Source organism: Hydractinia symbiolongicarpus, chromosome 1, assembly GCF_029227915.1.
Source record: "Hydractinia symbiolongicarpus strain clone_291-10 chromosome 1, HSymV2.1, whole genome shotgun sequence".
Lineage (NCBI taxonomy): Eukaryota > Metazoa > Cnidaria > Hydrozoa > Anthoathecata > Hydractiniidae > Hydractinia > Hydractinia symbiolongicarpus.
The window spans coordinates 3,290,965-3,311,826 of NC_079875.1; the positions used below are offsets into that span (position 1 = coordinate 3,290,965).

The 20,862-nt window shown below is 31.7% G+C and overlaps 1 protein-coding gene across 1 annotated transcript in view; it reads left to right on the plus strand.

Annotated features, from left to right (window-relative positions):
- Window positions 1–20,862, plus strand: part of LOC130630491 (structural maintenance of chromosomes protein 5-like) — a 31,225-nt gene that overhangs the window by 8,264 nt on the left and 2,099 nt on the right. The window contains exons 6-31 of the mRNA XM_057444014.1: window positions 722–784; window positions 1,104–1,166; window positions 2,217–2,288; window positions 2,490–2,630; window positions 2,978–3,139; window positions 3,748–3,819; window positions 4,750–4,811; window positions 7,711–7,786; window positions 8,901–9,018; window positions 9,169–9,323; window positions 9,871–9,984; window positions 10,647–10,741; window positions 10,981–11,113; window positions 11,886–11,936; window positions 13,277–13,335; window positions 13,693–13,762; window positions 14,313–14,414; window positions 14,634–14,701; window positions 14,871–14,994; window positions 15,328–15,450; window positions 15,911–16,036; window positions 16,427–16,576; window positions 17,257–17,318; window positions 18,043–18,148; window positions 20,133–20,315; window positions 20,494–20,589. Of these exons, the coding sequence (XP_057299997.1) occupies window positions 722–784; window positions 1,104–1,166; window positions 2,217–2,288; window positions 2,490–2,630; window positions 2,978–3,139; window positions 3,748–3,819; window positions 4,750–4,811; window positions 7,711–7,786; window positions 8,901–9,018; window positions 9,169–9,323; window positions 9,871–9,984; window positions 10,647–10,741; window positions 10,981–11,113; window positions 11,886–11,936; window positions 13,277–13,335; window positions 13,693–13,762; window positions 14,313–14,414; window positions 14,634–14,701; window positions 14,871–14,994; window positions 15,328–15,450; window positions 15,911–16,036; window positions 16,427–16,576; window positions 17,257–17,318; window positions 18,043–18,148; window positions 20,133–20,315; window positions 20,494–20,589 (2,646 nt within the window). The remainder of the gene's footprint in view (window positions 1–721; window positions 785–1,103; window positions 1,167–2,216; window positions 2,289–2,489; window positions 2,631–2,977; window positions 3,140–3,747; window positions 3,820–4,749; window positions 4,812–7,710; window positions 7,787–8,900; window positions 9,019–9,168; window positions 9,324–9,870; window positions 9,985–10,646; window positions 10,742–10,980; window positions 11,114–11,885; window positions 11,937–13,276; window positions 13,336–13,692; window positions 13,763–14,312; window positions 14,415–14,633; window positions 14,702–14,870; window positions 14,995–15,327; window positions 15,451–15,910; window positions 16,037–16,426; window positions 16,577–17,256; window positions 17,319–18,042; window positions 18,149–20,132; window positions 20,316–20,493; window positions 20,590–20,862) is intronic.

Sequence of the window (20,862 nt, forward strand, 5' to 3'; positions counted from 1 at the left end):
ATATCCACACCCCTTGACTATGAATGCTTCCTTTTTTCTTTTCTTCTCTTTCATAAATTCAATGGTGTGTATTCCTGGAGAAAACACAAGGAAAACTTTTTAGTTTAAACCAACCTAAAATTTGGTGTATTAAAATTTAACAACATAAATGGGGAGCACAATTCTAACATCCTAGAAGTTAAAGCCATCATTATCAAGGAATCAACAAGAAAATATCTCCCTAAGAAGTTGATTATTTAAGCCTTATATCAGTCTCTACTGGTAGACACATATACAAAATATATTTGAATGCAAAAACACCTCAATGAAAACACAAACAGGTTAGGCAGGAATTCGTCTGGTGCATAGGACTTCAATAATAAATACTTTGCAAGTTTTTAAAAAAAAGTTTATTGATTTTAAAAACCTCGTTGGTTTATAATTCTGTAACGCTAATGATTTAAAAAGCAATGTACACAATTTACAAACATAAAATGTAGGGTAAGTAAACATGGGTGGGTGAACATGGGTGAGGTGAAAAAAACACAAAAATGGTGCATTGTGTACTGAAAGATTGTTCTCCTAAACAATGTTGTGTATTTGCATTGGACTTTACAGTTAGATGTAACAAATAGTGGTGCATTATATGATTGGTCTGTTTTATATAGCCAAATGGAATTCAAATTTTAATATTTATCCTTTTTTACTTTTTTACTTTTTTCTATTTTTTTATCTTTTTTAGGTTATAGATGCAGTTGGTAAAATGAATGTCCAAATGAATAACCTATGTCAGTTCTTACCTCAAGTAGGTCTCTTATAAAGGTTGCTTGTTTTGTTTTCTTTCTTTTTTTTTGTTTGTTTGTTTGTTTGTTTGCTTATTGATTCTTGTGCTTATTTTTTTTTCAAATATGATACCATGAACTGCAAGAGAATAGTTTGTACTTGCAAATGTGCTTGGTTTTTAGTATATATACTATTTTAGGATTTGGTATATAAATGTTCAAGCAGTGTTCCAGTACTAGCTGTATTGCTGAAATGGACTAATTGTCTTTAAAGAGACTAGTCAGCATTTAGATTGTATTAGTATCTTTTAGGTAATATTTTATTAACTGTCATATTCTTAGGACAAAGTTGTTGAATTTGCTAAAATGTCACAACAGCAACTTTTAGAAGCAACAGAAAAAGCGGTAATTATTAATTTTTTGTATGTTTGTTGTGTGTGATTTTTTTTAAGACAGTTTTCTTTTCTTTTTTTTTTTTTTGTAAAAAGAAACTGAAGATTGATGAAATATTGAGCGTATTTTATTTCTAACTGTTTTTATAAGGTCTTCACCCCAAAAGTATCTCATTTCCTAAAAGGAATGTTGTGTTGTTGTTTTTTTTGATATTTTTTCTATTTTCTGATAATTGATTTCCCCCTTAGACAAGTTTATGATTGTAATTGTACAACATTATTGTATATATAAACATATTGTATTTGTTATATGACTTGTGTACTTAAAAATAGTTGTCAAAGGGCTGAAACTTCAAAAAGTTGTGCTAATTACTTTTCATCCACATTCATTATAATACACTAGGATAATTAATTTGCAATTGATATGAGAATGGTTAGGTGGATGTGTAACGCCAGTCTGAGAGACAGAAAGAGTTCAGATGAGCTAAGAAGCAGGCTAAGTCTCCGTAGAATGGAAGATGTTATCCAGATAAGAAGATTGAATTGGCTGGGGCACTTGGAAAGAATGGAGGAGGATAATGGGGTAAGAAAGTGTAGAGACTTGATAGTTCCTGGGGCAAAGCCTAGAGGCAGACCGAGAAAGTCTTGGCAGGAGGTTATAAGGACAGACTTGATACACAGGAAGTTGAGTTTAGATCTAACACAGTCTAGATCAGATTGGAAGAGGGTCATTGATATACCCTGTCCAACCCATGCTAGCATGGAAAACGGACGTTAAGCCGAGAATGATGATGATGATGAATTGTACTGTGATGAATGTGAATTGTTGATCATCTTCCTTTTTTCTTCATTAACACTTCATTGCACATCAGCAAACCCTAAAACTTATGCAGATTATTTTCGCTTTTGCGTAGTAAAAAAGCTGGGTGCTGGTAAAATTGACAATATTTTAGTTTATTTTTTCACTAAAAAAGCAATAATTTATGTTAATTCTCTTTAATGTTAAAAATTCCTTTAACTGAACATAATGACAACCTAATTATTGAATTGAAATTATGTTTAGGTTGGGCCTCCTGGCATGTACGATGACCATATGGCATTAATCAACTTGCGGAAACAATATTCGGAGTTACAGGTATGAGACTATACTAGATACATGCTAAATCCACCTGAATGTTAACATTTTAATGTTATAAAAACAGAAAAGTGGCCTTTTGCTTACGAAACATCTGCAAGTGTTGACCTTGACCAATCGAATTATTTTTGGAATTCTGAAATGCTTTTGTTAATCAGCTTGGATTTTTTAACACAGCAAAAAGTCCATTGTTAATTCTAGAATTCAAAAAATGAAAAAGAGAACGCAAAGGAAATTATCGAGCATCGAAATTTACAACTGAAACGTGACGTTGATCGACATAAAGAAAGAGAAAAGCATCAAGACAAAATAGAAACATTAAATAAGAAAAAGCCCTGGGTTGTATGTACCTTATTTGTTTTCTTTGTTGCTGATATATCTCGTATATCTTTCTTATTATTAGTGTATCCCACAATGTTTTAATTTTAAAACAAGTGATTGTAAAATGTTTTTAATGATTTGCTTGAAGCCTTTAATGTTTTGAGCATCATGCTCTGTTTAGTGCTTAAGGCTTATTCATTCTTAGACTTTTTGTATGAGATCTTAACATTAAATAGTCGCTGATGTGAGCATATTTATTAAGAAATACGTCAGCAATTACCACTGCAAATTCTAAATGTTGACACAATTAAAGCAGAGTGTTTTAACTAGTTTAACAATTGTGAACCCTTTTTTATTTTATGAAACAGGAGTATGAGAGTGCTCGAATTAAATTTATGGATGCAAAAAAAGATAAAATCAGATTGGAAAAGGAATTGAGTGAAGAGAAGAAAAAAAACGAGCCCCTGGAGAAAGAAATCAATAAATCCAAAGAAGCAGTTAAAAAGTTTGAATCGAAAGCAAAAGCATTGGTAAGCGCTTAATTGCATATATTTCATGTTGTAAGAATTTCAGCATGATGATTGGATCATACTGACTATACTTATACTGACCATTCATTTTCACAAGCCACTTGCATACAATTCGTGTAACTTTAAATCTTTCATATAGCCTTTTAATAGTAAATTCTATGCACAATAATCAAACATTCTAATAAATGAAAAAAAAGGTGATTGAAGAGGACTACCCAGTAAAAAAATATTCCACAAGCTATGTTAATTTACAGTATGATGAACGATTTTGCTTTAAAGTGCATGATTGCATAGTGTAATTTTGTTCCAAAAATATTCTGTTTGTAAACATTAAAAATTTTGGAATAGCTATTTCCAGTTTATAGAAAAACTAAGTAAAATAATTTCTGTATTTCGTTATTAGCTATTATTCTTACGATTTTTATTATTCAAATAAATTAATTCTCAAAATTTCATATGGAGGTAGCATGACAATTTGAACATTTGTGCAGTCAGTTTGTAATGTGAAAATAATCACCGAGCCACCAACAGAAAACACAATTTTTGAGGACAGCCTAACAATTCTTGTTTGATACTTATTTACCATCTGCTTTGTTTGCATCATATAGAATGAAGATGGTGCTAAGACAGTAAACATGGTAAAATCTTTAAATGACAAACTGGAGAAAGAACAAGACAAGGTTTGCACATCTGAATTTTCGTTTCATTTCTGTAATACTAAATTTGTTATTAGGTTTAAGTCTTACGTAAAGGGAATACCACTTAACCGTCAGTGATATATACTGCTATTCTAATTGAGGCGAGCTACGACATATTAATTTGTTTCAATTACCTTTAGGAAGTTTTGTGCTAGTCAAAAAAAAGTTGCAGTAATTAACTGTCACGAATTTCGATATATTGCAAGAATAAATTTTTGTGGTTGCTTATTTTGGGATCTGATGGAAACAAAAACGACTTCTTTCAGTAAAAATTGCTACACACATCATTAAAGACACTACAAGCATGTATCCTTAAATTTTCAAGAATTAAGTCCTTTTTTTAAATTAAATTAAATTTACACTGAGTGAAAAAAAACAAAAAACTTGACAAGAAAATCTTACCCCAAAATTTAGTTTCTCATTAAAGAATTTTAAATGAACTGTGGATGCTAATTCATAACCAAGGGCTCCAAATCATTAAGATCAAGGTCAATAACAGTGAAATTTTTTATATGATCCTGGAGCTCAAATAGCTGTTGTAAATGTTTTTTTAACTAATTGTCATTATTATTCTTTTATAACAAATTTTATTATTCTGAAGGTGTGAAAGTCTCATGAAAGAAACTTTATGAAAGTTTCACTTCAGGCCTTGATTAAAAAACTTTAAATATTAAATATCTAAACTAAGTGTGTTTTGCAAAAAGAATTCTAAAATAATTTAAACTGCTTCTACTTTTATTTTAGTTTCTTATAAAATCAATTTTGTTTTAACACTCTACTTGTACACAAACAAAATGAAATGAATGGCAAAGCGACAAGTTTAGTTAACATGTTTTCAGAAAGTACTCACAAGCCTGTGACAGTTTATTAACACTGCTTACTGCAACATGCATGAATTTATTCAACATTTAGATTGAGGAAGTCATGCAAGAAAAAAAACGGCTAAAAGAAGACGAAAAAAGAAGAGAAAGCAGGTAATTATTAAATCTAACTAAACACCTAAAAATATTTTTGTGATATGATGTGAAAAATGAGTAAATGCACTTTAACTATGTCACTTTTTATTTTCTAGTAAAGCGTTTTTTTTTTAACCAGCCAAGTTAAATATTAGTATGCAAACATAGAGAGAAGCTGTTTAGTTTGCAACTAAATTATTGATTTGTATTATGTTGTATTATATTATATTAAATTGTAGTTTAAGAACATTTAACATATTTTCCATCACTTAAATGAAACACCCTGTTCTAATTATTTTGTTGATCAATTTTTATTGAAATTATGCTCTGGCCATGCAAGTTACGAAGTTGCAACCTGAAGATCCAGCAAATTATTTTCTTAATTTAAATATAAATTGGTATTATTATATGTAACTGTTTTGGGGAATTTGATAAACGAATTAGTGTATTAAAATTTTAAATACCAAATATTAAAATTGTATCACTTTTTTCTTACTGGTAAGACACTTATTTGACATGCACTAAAAATGCTAGAAATGCCAGACCCAGTTAAAAACTATCTTATTTGCCAATGCAATTCTGATTTGTATGGCAATTTTTTGGTGAGGTAATTTTTGTTAAATTGGGAGGGCTAAATTGTCCCAACCAACTCAATCTTCTTATCTGAATAACATCTCTAATGTCACGAATACTTAGTCTGCTTCTTAGCTTATCTGCTAACTCTTTTTGTGTTGCAAGCTGGTGTTACTCATCCACCTAACCATTTTCATATCATTTTTTTTAAACTGTTATTCATGATTCCCTTACTGTTTATATTTACTGTTGTACAAATAAAAAGAAGAAAACTCTCTCTGTGTCAACAATCTGCAATGACAAAAGTTTAATGATATCTTTTTCTTTTGTGACAGCGACAATACACAAAATTGATTAAATTTGAGTACAGAGATTTAAAGCAAATTACAAAGCTCCACGAGGTATATTTCCTTATCAGAAATTATAAAGTCACAAGCTGAGACAAAAAAGTAAGCTAAATAAAATTTCAGCTCAAGACAAGTCCAAACCATCACGTTATTGACATTAAATAAATATTATGCCCTAGCATTCATATTCCTAAGATTAAAAGAGATGCCTCCTGGCAATTCATGCTACAAGAAAGGTCTCTCCGCATGCTTTAGATTATTTGACACGCACTGCGAAAACAATTAGCTGACACAAACAGATGCAATATTTTTACTCAGACAGCTTCAGGAAAAGTATTTAGGAAAGAGAAAGAATCTCTATTTTGCCTTTGTAGATTTAGAGAAAGCTTTTGATAGAGTGCCACGTAAAGTTATTTGGTGGGCTATGAGAAAATTAGGTGTGGATGAGTGGCTAGTTACGATGGTTCAGTCTATGTACAGCAATGCTAGAAGTCGTGTCAGGATTAACGATTCACTTAGTGATGAATTTAGTGTAAATGTTGGTGTACATCATGGTTCTGTACTTAGTCCTTTGTTGTTTATTCTAGTCTTAGAAGCGCTGTCGATGGAGTTCAGAACAGGTTGTCCATGGGAGTTATTGTATGCAGATGATTTGGTTCTCATAGCAGAGTCGATGGAAGAATTAGTTGAAAAGTTTGAGAAGTGGAAAAAAGGACTATAAGAGAAAGGGCTGAAGGTAAACACAGCAAAGTCTAAAGTCATGATAAGTAGCATTGCAACCAAGTGTGACCTTGTAGTTGGAAAGTGGCCTTGTGGAGTTTGCAGGAAAGGGGTTGGTAGTAACTCAATTTTTTGTCAGACTTGCAAGCATTGGGTACATAAGAAGTGCAGTAGTATTAGTGGAAGGTTAAGAGCTGACATACAGTTTGTATGCAAGCGTTGCAAAGGTGAGATTATAGAGAATGAAGTATTTCCAGCTTTAATGATGTACAACAGTGGCTCGTTAGAGATAGTTAAGAACTTCTGTTACTTAGGTGATATGTTGGGCAGTGAAGGGGGTGTTGGAAGAAGTGTTACTTGCAGGATAGGTTCTGCTTGGAAAAAGTTTAGAGAGTTACTTCCTTTACTGACTAGCAGAGTCCTGTCAATTGAGGTAAAAGGTAGGTTGTATGAGGCCTGTGTAAGAAGTGTTATGTTGTACGGTAGTGAGACATGGGCAGTGAAGCAGGAAGATCTTGACCGTTTAGAAAGGAATGATATGAGAATGGTTAGGTGGATGTGTAATGCCAGTCTGAGAGACAGAAAGAGTTCAGATGAGCTAAGAAGCAGGCTAAGTCTCCGTAGAATTAAAGATGTTATCCAGATAAGAAGATTGAATTGGCTGGGACACTTGGAAAGAATGGAGGAGGATAATTGGGTAAGAAAGTGTAGAGACTTGATAGTTCCTGGGGCAAAGCCCAGAGGCAGACCGAGAAAGACTTGGCAGGAGGTTATAAGGACAGACTTGATAGAGAGGAAGTTGAGTTTAGATCTAACACAGTCTAGATCAGATTGGAAGAGGGTCATTAATATACCCCGTCCAACCCATGCTAGCATGGAAAACGGACGTTAAGCCGAGAATGATGATGATGATGATGAAAATCGCAATGGTATAATCCAGCTTGTCAAAGAACACAGAGTGTTATAATATTATTATATTGTTTTAAATGTTAATTACTGTTCGTTTTAGAACATTGTAGTTATAAACCTAGAACTTTAAATAATCCTGCTAAAGCGTTTATATTACCACTTTAAACACTATCTAAGCTGAAGGTTTGTTGTCAAATTTTCCAAGTCACATGTTAGCATTGCATTTCTTGGCAGAACACGTTAGCTGGCATGTTTTTATCCATGTGTGTAATTTCAAACTGACCACGATATATTGTTGTATTCATATAGCAGTATATTCCATTTAAAACCTTAATTTTTTTTAGCCTTAAGTTAAAAATTCTGTTTAGGATATTGAAACTTCAAAAAGATATAGCAGCCCTTCAAGCAGATTATCAAAAAGCACCTGACCCTGAAGAATTAAAGGTAGTCTTAATTTTTATAACTTGGATATAACCTGAACTGACAGTAGATTTTTCATTTTATCCTTAAGTATATCATTTGTTTGTGTATATAGGAGCACATCTTTGCAAATGCTAAGTGCCAACTTTTGAAGGTAAACAATGCTTCTGGGGACTCAAATCAACCAAAGGCAAGAGCGGATCCCTCTATTCCTAAATATTACTCAGAAATGGGAAATTGGAAAGAGTCAAAAATTTTAACGCAGTGATTTTGGAGTCATAGCAAGAAAATTTACCTTGTGATTGAATTATTTCTGTCGGATTGAAGGGTTGCAACAATGATTCTACACAAAATTGTAAAAATGTCACACTCCAATATGTATAATGTTTAAACTATAAATACAATGAGCCACATCCCGCTCGTCCATAAAAATGTGTTATATTCTTTTTATTTATATGAAGTTGTTTACTTAAACTACGTATGCTTATTTCATAATATAATTCCCAAGTAGAACAAACATCAAATTGGTTTCTGAATTTAGAGATATTTTTAGCACAGAACCAAAGTTGAAGACAATACTTGTGTAATGTTTGATAGCATTAGAATAAACAAAGAACTTATGTTATCTTCCTGTTGATTATATTTCCCTGTTTGTTAAAAAATTATGGCTTATATTGGTGTGTTTCTAATATGTTGTCAATTTTTTTATTAATTATTTAATTGCTTTTTTTACATAACAGACTGGTATTTTAAAAATAACAATTTTAAAAGATTTTAAAAGCATGCCAAAAAATCTCAGAAGGCCAGACCTGCATATAAATAACCGCATCTGGTTCTGAATGGACCAGCTTAAACCATCCTTTAACACTTTAGTAATTTTACATCTTGACGTAATTAAAAAGTAGCTAGCTTTGGCACCTGTTGTAATGCTTCCCGGTCGTAAGGGATTTTAAGCAAGCAAGTAAAAAACTGTGGATCTCAGGAATTGCCGAATTGGGAAATAAGAATTAAAATGATTGCATTTTTATTAAAGTGCGAGAATGAAAGAATGTAAATTTAGATGAGACAAGTCTAACTTTTACAGTTAGTTTTTGTTTTAAAGTAATTGTTTACTGATGTGTTATGTTTGTGTTTATAGCCTACTAATGATGAACTCACCAAACAGATTCGGGAACTTGATAAAACAATGAGTCAACTTTCAAAAAATGGTCAAGAGTTGGAAAATGAATGCAAACAGACTAAAATTCAAATACAAAGTATGTCACATTAAATATTTCTTATGTTGTTCAAGAGAATAAATATAAAAATCATACTTCATAAAACATGTAGAAAAATATAATAAATAATCACTAACACTTATGTTACTTCTATTTTTTTAATAAATATTTTAAAATTAATAATTTTAGGTATTAAAAATCAAATACGTGAATTAGAAAGCTCCGACAATCAACGGCTGGAAACTCTACGAAAAATTGATAAGAAGGCTTATGATGCTGTGTTATGGCTTCGTGAAAATAAGAGCAAATTCATTGGAACTGTGTATGAACCAATCATGACGCAGGTAGGTGGTACTCCTTTCAGAATTTACCAATAGTAAAGTTAACCTTTTTCTGCTAGTACAATTAAAGTTATAATGCATTGATTAAGCACACAAGTTTAAAACTAGCCAGCCAAGCATGACAGGTCTTCGTCAATGCACATTGCGCGCATGGACAAGTGTCACGAACGCGCAATGTGCATGTCCTTCAGCATCGAAACTTAGACAAGTATTATTAAAAATTAAAAGGAATTTGTTTACTTACCAATGTCAACAATGATAAAAGAATTTCATTAAATATAAAATATACGACACCTATATTAAGCTCCTATCCGGAAAATTAAATTAGGAAAAAGCATTATAGGTTAAAGTTATTCGTTGTGGATGATGGGTTTGTGGGGGGGCAAAAACTGCCATGCACAAATCTTTATTCATGGCCCAGATGTTTTTGGTGAACTAAAAAAAAAGATCTTTTTCAAACATTAAGTGAAGTTTCATCACAAGTGAACCTAAGTTGTTTAGGAATGATTTAAGGCTTTGAACCAATTTTTTCTTATCATCTATTTTTTAGATAAACATGAAAGATATCAAGGATTCTGTTTATGTTGAGTCATTTATTGGATTTAATGATATGAAAGCTTTTGTTTGTCAAAATAGGCAGGATCAACATACATTTTCCAATCAGGTATTGCTTTTGAAAGCTATTTTTTGCCTAACCAAACAAATAACAGTACAATAGAAATAGTTGTATCCTGCCAGCCCATGTAGTGTTTTATATGGTCACTAACAAAGTGCCTAAGGAGTTAAAATCTATGTTTTCGACACTGTATAGCAGAAAAATGATTAATAAAATTACTTTTTGGATATTAGTTTTAAACATAATTGAATTTTTTATGCATGACATGATACCAATTGGTACTATTATTGCTAGTTTAGTTGGTGTTAGAATGTAACTGTGATGAATAAGTGTTGTCCCGTTCACCAAAAGTTCTTTTCATTATTTTGGTTTTACACTTTTTTATACCAATCAAAATGTTAAAAAAGCATCTTTTCAACTATTTAAATGGATGTTTTATGGGACTTTCAGCTACTTGTGCATTGTGTGAGTGTCTGTACAAAGTACAAAGTCAAATGACAGTGATTTCAATTTCGTTTCACAATTAAAGATAGCACTATTTAAGTAGGGAAGCGAAAAAAAGGTACTAGTTACTATGTTTTTTAGACACTTGTCATGAAAAACTGTTGGAGTTTTCCATTGATTTTAGCCTGTTTCTTTTTTACAGTAGTCCAAAAAGTACCGCAGGCTTTTCAGAAAGACTAGTAATTCTCTTTGGTTTATTCATATAGACTCGAGATGTTCTAAAGCTGAACGTAGCAGCTGTATGTCCACCATCGGATTCTAAAGATGTTTACATGCCTGAGAATAATCTAGATGAATTGGAGTATTGTTGTTATTTTTTCATTTGTCACATCATTGTTATCATAATATGATCATTACAGTTAATTATTATTAAATTTTAATGTTTATGCTTAATGGTTTGGCTTATGCACTAAAAAGTTTCATTTAATTTTTATTGTCACTCATATTGGCTTGCCTGAATTTTTATAGTAAACAGTATGTATTATACCACACGTCCTCTTCCCTGTTTTTTTAATTTAGTTGTAACTTCATGCTTTATAGACAATATGGCTTCCAACAATATCTTACTGATTTATTTGATGCACCAAAAACTGTTATGCAATACTTGAATGAAAATTACCGGCTTTACAACATTCCTGTTGGAAATCAGCTCACAGAACGAAATAGCACTCAAGTATTGTAAATTATAATTTACAGCTATCAATACAATCTTCTCTTCAAATAGTCTAAATCTGCATGTACTTGACTAAAACTGTTGATTTTTCTACATTCGATTATAGTTGTGTTAATATATCATCATATATTATTTAATACTTGTCAGCTTTTACTCTCTAACTTAAGATTTCTATTAGCATTATCTTGTAATCGATTGTAACAACTTTAAGTAATTGATTACCCACCCATTTCCCCACTTTTTAAGAAGTACCCCTCCTTGTTTTAAGTAGTTCAATGTGTCTGCAATTCCTTGATTAAATCCAGATTATTTTTTTTTTTGTATTCGAAATGCACTTAATAGCCACTTTTTGAGGCTTGTTCTAGGATTGTTCTTTGTCAACTCCAAGAGCTAACAGCAAATTAATTTATGTTATTAGCAGCTAGTAATGTGAAGTTGAAAGGGACTGATGATATAAATAAAAAAATGCAAGGTACAATGCAACAGAACTGTTTTTAATGATGTGAAACCTCCTGATTGTAAACACTCATACACTTGTTTTTGTAATAAAAAATGTCTTACTTCTGGCGTTAAAATGATTAACTAGATCCTTAATATTAAACCTTACTTTATCCAACATTTGTACTTACTCTGCACAAAAAATTTACTTGGGCCTTCTCTTTGAAAAATTTTGCATTTTATGTAATATATTTCCTTGCTGCTAAATCGTGCATTTTAATTCTATTTTTATTTCTTTTGACTATTTCCCTATCTAATAGTTGACCTTTCCTAGGTTATCGAGAAAGTACATGGTTTATCTCAGTTTTGCACACCAGAATCTATGGTAAGTTCCAATGTTTAAAAAAAGTTTTTTTGACAGAATGTATCTGCACCTTTCAGCTGGGAAATAATTTTTTTTCATAAAGTGATCTGTTATACCACTTTTACACACAGGCAGTGTGCGATCTTATCCCAGGAAGATTTAAATGAGTGGAATAAAATGTTTGCATGTGATTTTACCCTGCAATATAATCAGCATGGGGTGAAGCATTTATTTTTCTAGCTTTACAAAGCATAACACAAAGTAAATGTTACAAATTATGATATCGCATTGTTCTGAAAAATAAATAATTAGCACAATAAACAGACAACATTAGTTTGACATCCATTGTTCAAATGGTGTGTATCATAATTGAAGTGGTATGAATTTATAATGAATTATACTTTTATTAAAAAAAAATTTAAGATTATAATTAAATAAAAACCACTTTCTTCTATATATGTTTTAATACCAAGTGTTTTCTTTGCTTTGTCAGTCTTATCAGGTTATTGCGAAAGGTGTGAACCTTCAGCTTTCTCATTTTAAAATAATTGTTTTTACACGTTTTCTCTGACTTTCCAGGATGAAATAAACTAAACTGGTTTACAAGTATGATCTGTTCTCTTTTTTTAGAAATCTATTCTTTTTTTTAATGCATTCTGAAAACTTCAGTTGACAACACTTTTAAAGAGAATCTTTAGAAATATTATTGTTGGAATAATCTTGAATTCACTTTAGAAATGCATTGTGCAAATTGTTTAATGACAAGATTCTATGATCAACATTTATTTTCAGGGTCTCCACTTTGTCAGGAGTTGTCAGGAATCCAAAATATTGTGAAAAAGTCAGGAAAAAGTCGTGAACATCAGTAATTTTGATGTCAGGAAAATGCCTAGATTTTTAATGATTAAATTTAGAACTGACTCCAAAGGTTTTGCATTATTATTTATACAGTCTTTTCTATCAATATGCTTGTAATTAATTTTAAGATAATCCAATGTTCCAATAAGTGTGAAATTTTGGGTCAGTCAGTAACAAGATAGAAGGAATGTCAGTAAAACAAGGTGTTGAAATTGAGTGGCACCCTGAAAGTAAAATTAATTATTTTGAACACCAATAGTATGTGGATACTAGAAAATAAGAAATATCTTAAATTTCAATTTAACATTATCGGGAATATTATTGGAATAGGCAGAGTAACTCTCGTTGTTGCAATGAATGATGCAGATGTAAAAACTTATAATTTATTTTATTTTAATTAAACTGAAGGGTTGCGTTGTAAACTTATAATCACAAGGACTATGATTATTGATTATTTGTATATATTTGTTAAATTTGTTTAATTATTTTCTTATGTTGTATAGTATACAATCCGGAAATCAAAGTATAAACAAGAAAAATCAACAAGTGTGAATTCTCTAAAGTAAGTTTAATCTTATTAGTGAATGTATCACATTATTCCATCTGGCAGCCAACTCATTTTAAGTGCACACTATGAATTAATTCAATATTACTCTTTTGATAGAAGTGGCGCTTGTAGCAAAAAATTTAAGGTAAAAAAAACAAGGAATACATAAGGTCTCAACTGGTTTAAATGCTGATGGAAAGGGCAAACTTTTGTCTGCACGCAGCATTCTTGTTGCAATATTTCGTCATTCACGTATATAAATCGAATATTTAATTGAAATTATACAAATTGGTGTTACCTTGAAACTATGTACATTGAGTTAAAAAGACATGTTAAAAAGTCTGTTAATACCTACTGCATGTTGTGTTTTAGGAGAAATGCAAACCTACTTAACGTTGGAGTTGATTTGGAACTAAAGAAGAGTTTAGATGGTGAACTAGCTGTTAGTTTTCTTACTCAGTTCAAATAGAACTTTTATAGCTAACCTTCTTAATTTCTAAAAGTTCTTTTAAATACTACAAAATTTTATGAACCAAAAAGAATCAGTGCAACTATTCCCATTGTAGTAATTATAAAGCAATCGGTAAACTGAAAGAAATACCAGATGAGATTTCTGTGATTTAAATTTCGTCTTCATGATATAAAAAACCATGTTTTCAGTAACTAAGAAAGACTGCTTGGGGGAATATCCAGTTTTATTGGAATCTTCATACAGTCTTGCCACAAACACAGTAGATATTCCGTTTTGCAGCTATTTTTTTTTTAATAAATGCCTACAGAATTTTTCAAGGATTTATTTGTCAATTAAAATCACACCAAATTCAACAAGGTTTTAAATTTAGGACATTTAGTCCATGCATAAAATGCCATTTTACGGAATTACAAATACTACCCAGAATTACAAATACTAAATTTTCTCCGCTTAACCTACTTTGGTTTGTGTGAGAGTTCTGCTTTGTTTTTTGCTCTATTGTAACAAAATTTACTTGTAGGAGTTGCAAAAGAACTATAACAAATACTCCACTGAATATGAAAAGATTCGCAAAGAACACGAAGTGTTAAAGAAACAACAAGAGAGGCTAAGGAGTGAAAAGGCAAGCTTTTTTCTTTAATAACAGTTTAGAAAGACTCCTATTATTTAATTTAAAATTTATTAATAACCAGATTATATGATGACCTGGCTGTGAGTTGCTATATTTAGTTCAATTCAAATTATTGCCAACCCCCAATAAGTACCTTGGTATGGTAGATTTTCAAATGATACGGTTTTCGGGTCATGAATGTTAAACAGGAAGTCTATTTTTCTATTGTAGAAAGAGCTTATACAACAAATGAGAAGACGTGCAACGATTGACACACAAATTGAAACTAAGAAAAAGCGGTAGATATTCTTGTGTTATTTTCTAAAATGTTGCTTATTTAGTTACTACTGATGTTCACAGAACTTTCGCATAAAAATGAAACATCGGTCTACACGCCGCAATGTTATCTTAATGTTATGGTGTTTGGTATAGTTTGGGATGTTGAATTCTGAACCCTTTATTTATTAGTTTGGCTAATGAAGAAAAAGATGTTCCTGATATTGAAACAGAAGAGAGAAAAACAGCTAAAAGGATATCAGAAATCAATAAGAAAAGGATTTCCCTTACAAAGGAATATAAAAATCAAATACAGGTACACATTTTTGCCAAATCGCAGTACTTTGTGCGTTTGTAACATACTGTCTAGCGGTGAGCGGGATTCAATCTGCACTGCTAAGAATTAGGAGCCGTAAACAAGCCCACTACACTATGTGTCACAATGTTACCGACACACTCAGATAGCGTACCCAAATGGCGTGGATATAAAGGTTAAGGTTTATCTTGGCGCATCGATGTGTCCATTGTCTCCTGGGAATTGTTCACCACATTTTTGTGTGTATTTTCCTTCTAGCAATATTGTTACCTGGTGTTGGTTGTTTTTGTGCTATTTTCTTGTAGTGTATTATTACCTAGTGAATTGTTTTAGAAATGTGTTGACATTGGAAAAGAAAAATTGCTACTTACCATCAAACATGTTCAACAACGAATTGAGCTCGAAAATATCGAACAAACATACAGAGAATCATCAGAAACCTTAAGATCTTTAGAGGTGTGTACTATTTTCACATAGTAACCTCGTGGTTGTAGAAGTTTCGATTTGTTGTAGGCAGTTTAACAATAAATTATCCGGTTTCTTGTGTGTTGAATTGTTAAACGTTAAATTCATAAATATCTTAGTTGTTTTTAGGTGTCTACAGTTTTTGTGAGAAAATAACTAATAGGAAGGTTTGCTCACAAAAAACATTGAAACTGGATACCTTAATGAGATTAGTTATTCGCGAAATTCTTATATTTTCACATTTTTTCCTCCTGGCGAAAAATATAGGCACCATTTGCAGAAGTAAATCCAATAATTTGCGAAATCTTCAAAAAAATTCATAAGATTCACATATAATTTTACTGTGTCCAGCTTCTAACCTAGCATTTAAAAATCAGAAAGAGTATTCAAACTGATGATGCAGTCACAGTTGGTTAACATGTCTGTAGCTAATTTATTGTGTCTCATTTAGGAAGCTTTCGCACGTGTCGCACAGGCCTGCATTAATCTCAAAACGTCTGCTCGACAACTACTTAAGAGAGCACAAGAAAGCACAGGAGGTGCTAGTGATGGATCTATTCCAGATCATCTCCAACAGGTTTGTGTTTTTACTCGCTGTTTGGTCTGTCTGATACTTTTTGTTTCTTATTTAATCATAGGTTGATTTCTCCTATAATTGACTAATTTCTGTAATAGGTCGTAAATTTCTCCATTACTTTATTTGTTTATTAGGTGATGAACTTCCCCACTATTCGATTTATTTTTGCATTAGTTGCTTCCTCTCTCCTTTGGTTTATTAATTCCTACATTAGTTGATTCATGTTTCCTTTAGTTGATTACTGATTAATTACTTTAGTAATTGATTGATTTTTTCGATTTATTTTTCTATTAGTTGATTTATTAATTGAATTTATTAATTGAATTTGAATAACTTTTATTGGACTGATGATTCTAGCTTGATTTATTCTGTTATCAATTTGTCCATTAGATATTTGCAACTCTTCCTAACACCGTGGAAGAAATTGAAGCGCTGATACATGAAGAACAAGCCCGTTTAAATTGTCAGTACGAAAGTGATCCGCAAGTCATCAAGAATTATGAGCGTAACAAAAAGGATATTACTGCATTGGGGAAAGAGGTGAACAGAATATAAATTTAGAAAGCAAGATCTTGTTGCAACTTCTTTCTTATTATGTTACTTGCAGCTAGTTTTACAAAGCATACTTGAACAAAGCCGAAAAGCGAGCCAAATAGAAGATCAGTGAGAAAAATGTTGGCACATGACCGCAATGTATTCCGTTATAGTAATTTCGACTGTTTCCATATTAGACTTACACAATTTGAACTTGTCAATATTTACGCCGGACTTTAGGACTTACGATTTTAAGTTGTTTGGTTATAGCCCACCTCTAAGCTGTGCTAAGTGCTGATGACGTCAGCATGACTCTTTTGCGATATTTCGGCGTTTTACGGGACTCGACGTGTAATATTCCATAATTACGGCATGTTAGAAAGTGCGACTAGTGCATTCTAAATGATACTTAGCATATACCTACGTATATATAGCAGTTGCACTTTCACAGCCTCCCAGCTGTAGAGTATTAACGAGTTGATGCTCTCTGCAAATTCCTCAAAAATTGTGAAAAACACTGCGGCCGTGCCAAATTATTTTGTCACTGATATTATATTATTGGTTTTTATAGAAAATTTAACATATCTACTAAATCAACGAAATTTTTTGTTTTGATAATTTGCTCTAAATTTGGGCATAGAAGTAAAATTTCCTTCCATCTGACTTTTAACATTTTGTATATTTAGATCGATGAACTGTCGAGTCAGTTGAATGACTTACAAGAAAAGATGGATGAACGTCTTAAAAGGTAGGTAGCTACGTTGTTTCTTCATACTAACCTCTGATTGCTGAATTTCTTTGATCCAAAAAGTATATTCCGCGTTCGTTTATGGTTTCAAAATCTTATACTTTTAAAGAATTTTCATTTACGCTTCCCCATAAGAATTCAGCAACACATTAGGTAGATACGAAAATGTTCGCTCATTCTGACTGACAGTTTCGATTCCGCATGTCTTACTTGCAAAACAAAGCTAATGATAGCGATGTTTCTAAGTGATCTGTTTTATTTTAATTAAGCAAGTGGATCTCCACCACCCAAATCTGCATTTATTCTAATCAATAGCTTTGCTGTTAAAAGCTCTCTACAAAATTTGTTTACTCAAGTTATGCAAAATAATCATCTTATTCTAACGGATCATACGTTTTAATTTCTTTACCATCAAGTAGCTTTAATTTAAAGTCTAAAAATAAACAATTAAGTGGATTAGAAATTGACAACAGTTTTGTATATAAATACTGATTTTAAAATCGAGTTACTTACTCCTGGAAATGAAATAAACTCCTGAAAATAATAAGTTTTAAAGCAGCAAATTTTTTTCTTTGAAAAGCCTGAGTACAACATTGTCTGGGGGTGTGGGGGTGAAAGTGTGTGAATAATTGGGATTTTAAAAAGTGTCTTAACACTTTGGGCAAAGAAGAAGTTAAATTCGTGTGAAAGAGTTAAAAAGGTTGTGTTAAACTTTTTGTTTTAGGTGGTTATTACCACTGGAGAATTTGATCTCACGTATAAACGAGCAATATTGTGATTTCTTCAAACGAATGGGATGTGCTGGAGAAGTTTGTCTACTAAGGGATCCGGTATATTTATTTGTTTCCTTACCTGTTTTTCTTTTTACTATGTAATTTTGTCGGCTTGTTTGTGTCGTCATTGCGTACAAATGTGCCTTGTTATTAAATTCTTATTTTACATTCCTTGTTTATTTTTTTTATATAGTATCCTAACAGTGTTATTATCAAATTCGAAATTTTCGTTGATTGCTATGTTCATTTAAAAAGATTGTTTTCTCAAACCTTGCTTGACTAATGAGGCCCATTCTTCTATCTTTTTTGTAACTAAATAAATATCTGTAATTCATTCAATGATAATTAAAAATAATGACGTATCTAAATGAATTAAATTTCAGCCAGAAATAAATTTCGCGATTTGACGAATTCTTGTGCTTTTCGTGAATTGTTTTAATCGCCGATGTCGTTTTCCCCGCGAATTTTTGTCAATTTCATCATTCGCGAAATTCATAAATAATAAGTCATTGTGTTTGCGTAAATTTATATATTTATAAAACGCTCGCACTTTCGTAACAGAAATAACTTTTTCTTTTTTACTGACATTCAGTGACTTTCTACTCAGGTACTGAGAATGACGAGTCCTTCCATGAATCTGATTGGGATATAAATTCGATGAATAGCCGCAGACTTGCCATACTCTCTTTTCTTTAATAAAGATTTAAAGAATATCATGCCTTTAAATTAAAAATAGTTGGTTTGTAACAACAGAGAAATGAGAATAATGACCAACCTGATTAATTCTTTTTTTTTTTGAAAAAAAGGTGTGTTAAGAAGAAACATGGAACGTGCAATACACCGTTCTCGTAACTTATAACGGAATGATAAGGTCGAAATAAAAACGAGGCAGAACATGGAGGTCACAAAAACAAGCGAATTTCTCACAAAACAAAGTGCTTTTTATACGAACCGAGAATAAAAAAGAGTACAGACAGAAGTAACATTATTTTAATTTCCAATTAAAGATAACGGTAGGCGTAAGTGGACTAATGCGAAAGGGATCCGGTATCACGTATACAAGTATAAAAAATAATTTCTTTGTGAATTTCACTTTAAAAGTCTTGGAATTGCTCATGAAGCCCTGCTGCTGTCAAGCCCAGAGAATCTCCAAAAAACACGATTAATTGAACAGGATGAATAAAGAATCTCCAAATGTAAATCCACCTTTTACAGGAAATAAAGTTGAATGTGCTAATCTGAATGACATTTTAACAGTTACCCATTTTAAACCGGATCCCTACATAACAATAAAAAATTTGAAGGGGTGGCTAAATTAAAAAACAATGAAATATATTGCTCCTTATTGTTATTATACGCTGGTCAATACGCACAAAATAATGAAACAAGAAAAAGTTGTATATTGAATGTTTTCGGTCTGTATATTTATTTAAATTTAGCGCCATCTCATCATAACAAACTTGCTCCAGAAACAACTTCAGTTGCTTTTAAAAGCATTAGCACTATGGTAGTCTGACTAAAGATCCTTTTGTCCACATCCGCAATTAGGCTCAAAAAAATTATTGGAATAAATGACAAATTTCAAAGGTCATACACACAAGCTTTGATTTACAATGTTTTCATTTTAGATTCACACACTTTGAACTTGTCAATTTGCACGACGAAGTTTTGTTATTTACTTAGATCTGAAACCTGAAACTGCTATAATGCTTATTTTCTTGATTTTCTGGACCTTAGGAGGTCGTTCCATTGATTATTCCACAATTCAAACATCGCAGAATTTGCAGCTAGCGCATTTTCTCACCTCACCGACCCCACACATATGCCAAAGGAGCATTCAACAGGAGATACTGTTTTGCGATTTTAATAGCAAAAAAACTGTCAGTTTCCAAAAATGTATGAACAGGATTACAGATTAATTAATCAAGAATCTCCTCAAAGTAATAATATTTTGTAGTGATTTGCTATTCTCGAATTCATGTCAACATCATACGTCATTATAACGTCCTTTTCTACGTCATTTTGATTTTTTGCACCTCAGGATGATGACTATAAGAAGTTTGGTGTAGAGATCAAAGTGAAATTTCGCGCTGAGAACAAACTGAAAGCGTTGACATCAACTTTCCAGTCAGGCGGAGAGAGAAGTGTCTCCACCATGTTGTATTTAATATCGCTTCAAGAGTTGACTAAATGTCCATTTCGATTGGTTGATGAAATTAATCAGGTGCGTTTCTCCTTTACTTTCATTAATTGAAAAATTACAATGTCTAAATAACTTGTTCATGAATTTTAAATTTGTCCCTTAGAACAGCGTTACATTTGGAATTACAAATTGTTACACCTACACTTTTTATCTCCGACAGTCTGATGTGTCTTTCTTTATTCTTTTTTTTATTTTTTAGGGTATGGACCCCAACAATGAAAGAAGGGTATTTGAATTGGTCGTGGAAACTGTATGCAAGCCGAACACTTCGCAATATTTTCTTATCACACCAAAGGTAACGTATTTAACAGATATTTTATTTTGGATGAAATGTGACTACTATGGTGATTCGATTAAACACCCAGGTCTTAATATTGCTATTATTGTTATCATTTTGACTCAGGGGTTTTATATGAGGGTGGGTTTTATTTTAAAGATGGGTAGGGAGCGTTTCAATATAAACTTTTTGTATTATGAACTGTATCTATTGTTTATTGTCCTTGGATTTTTTTTTCTGTGTTCTTCTGTACCTTATGTTAGTCTAAAAGGTCGAGGTGCATTTTTACGA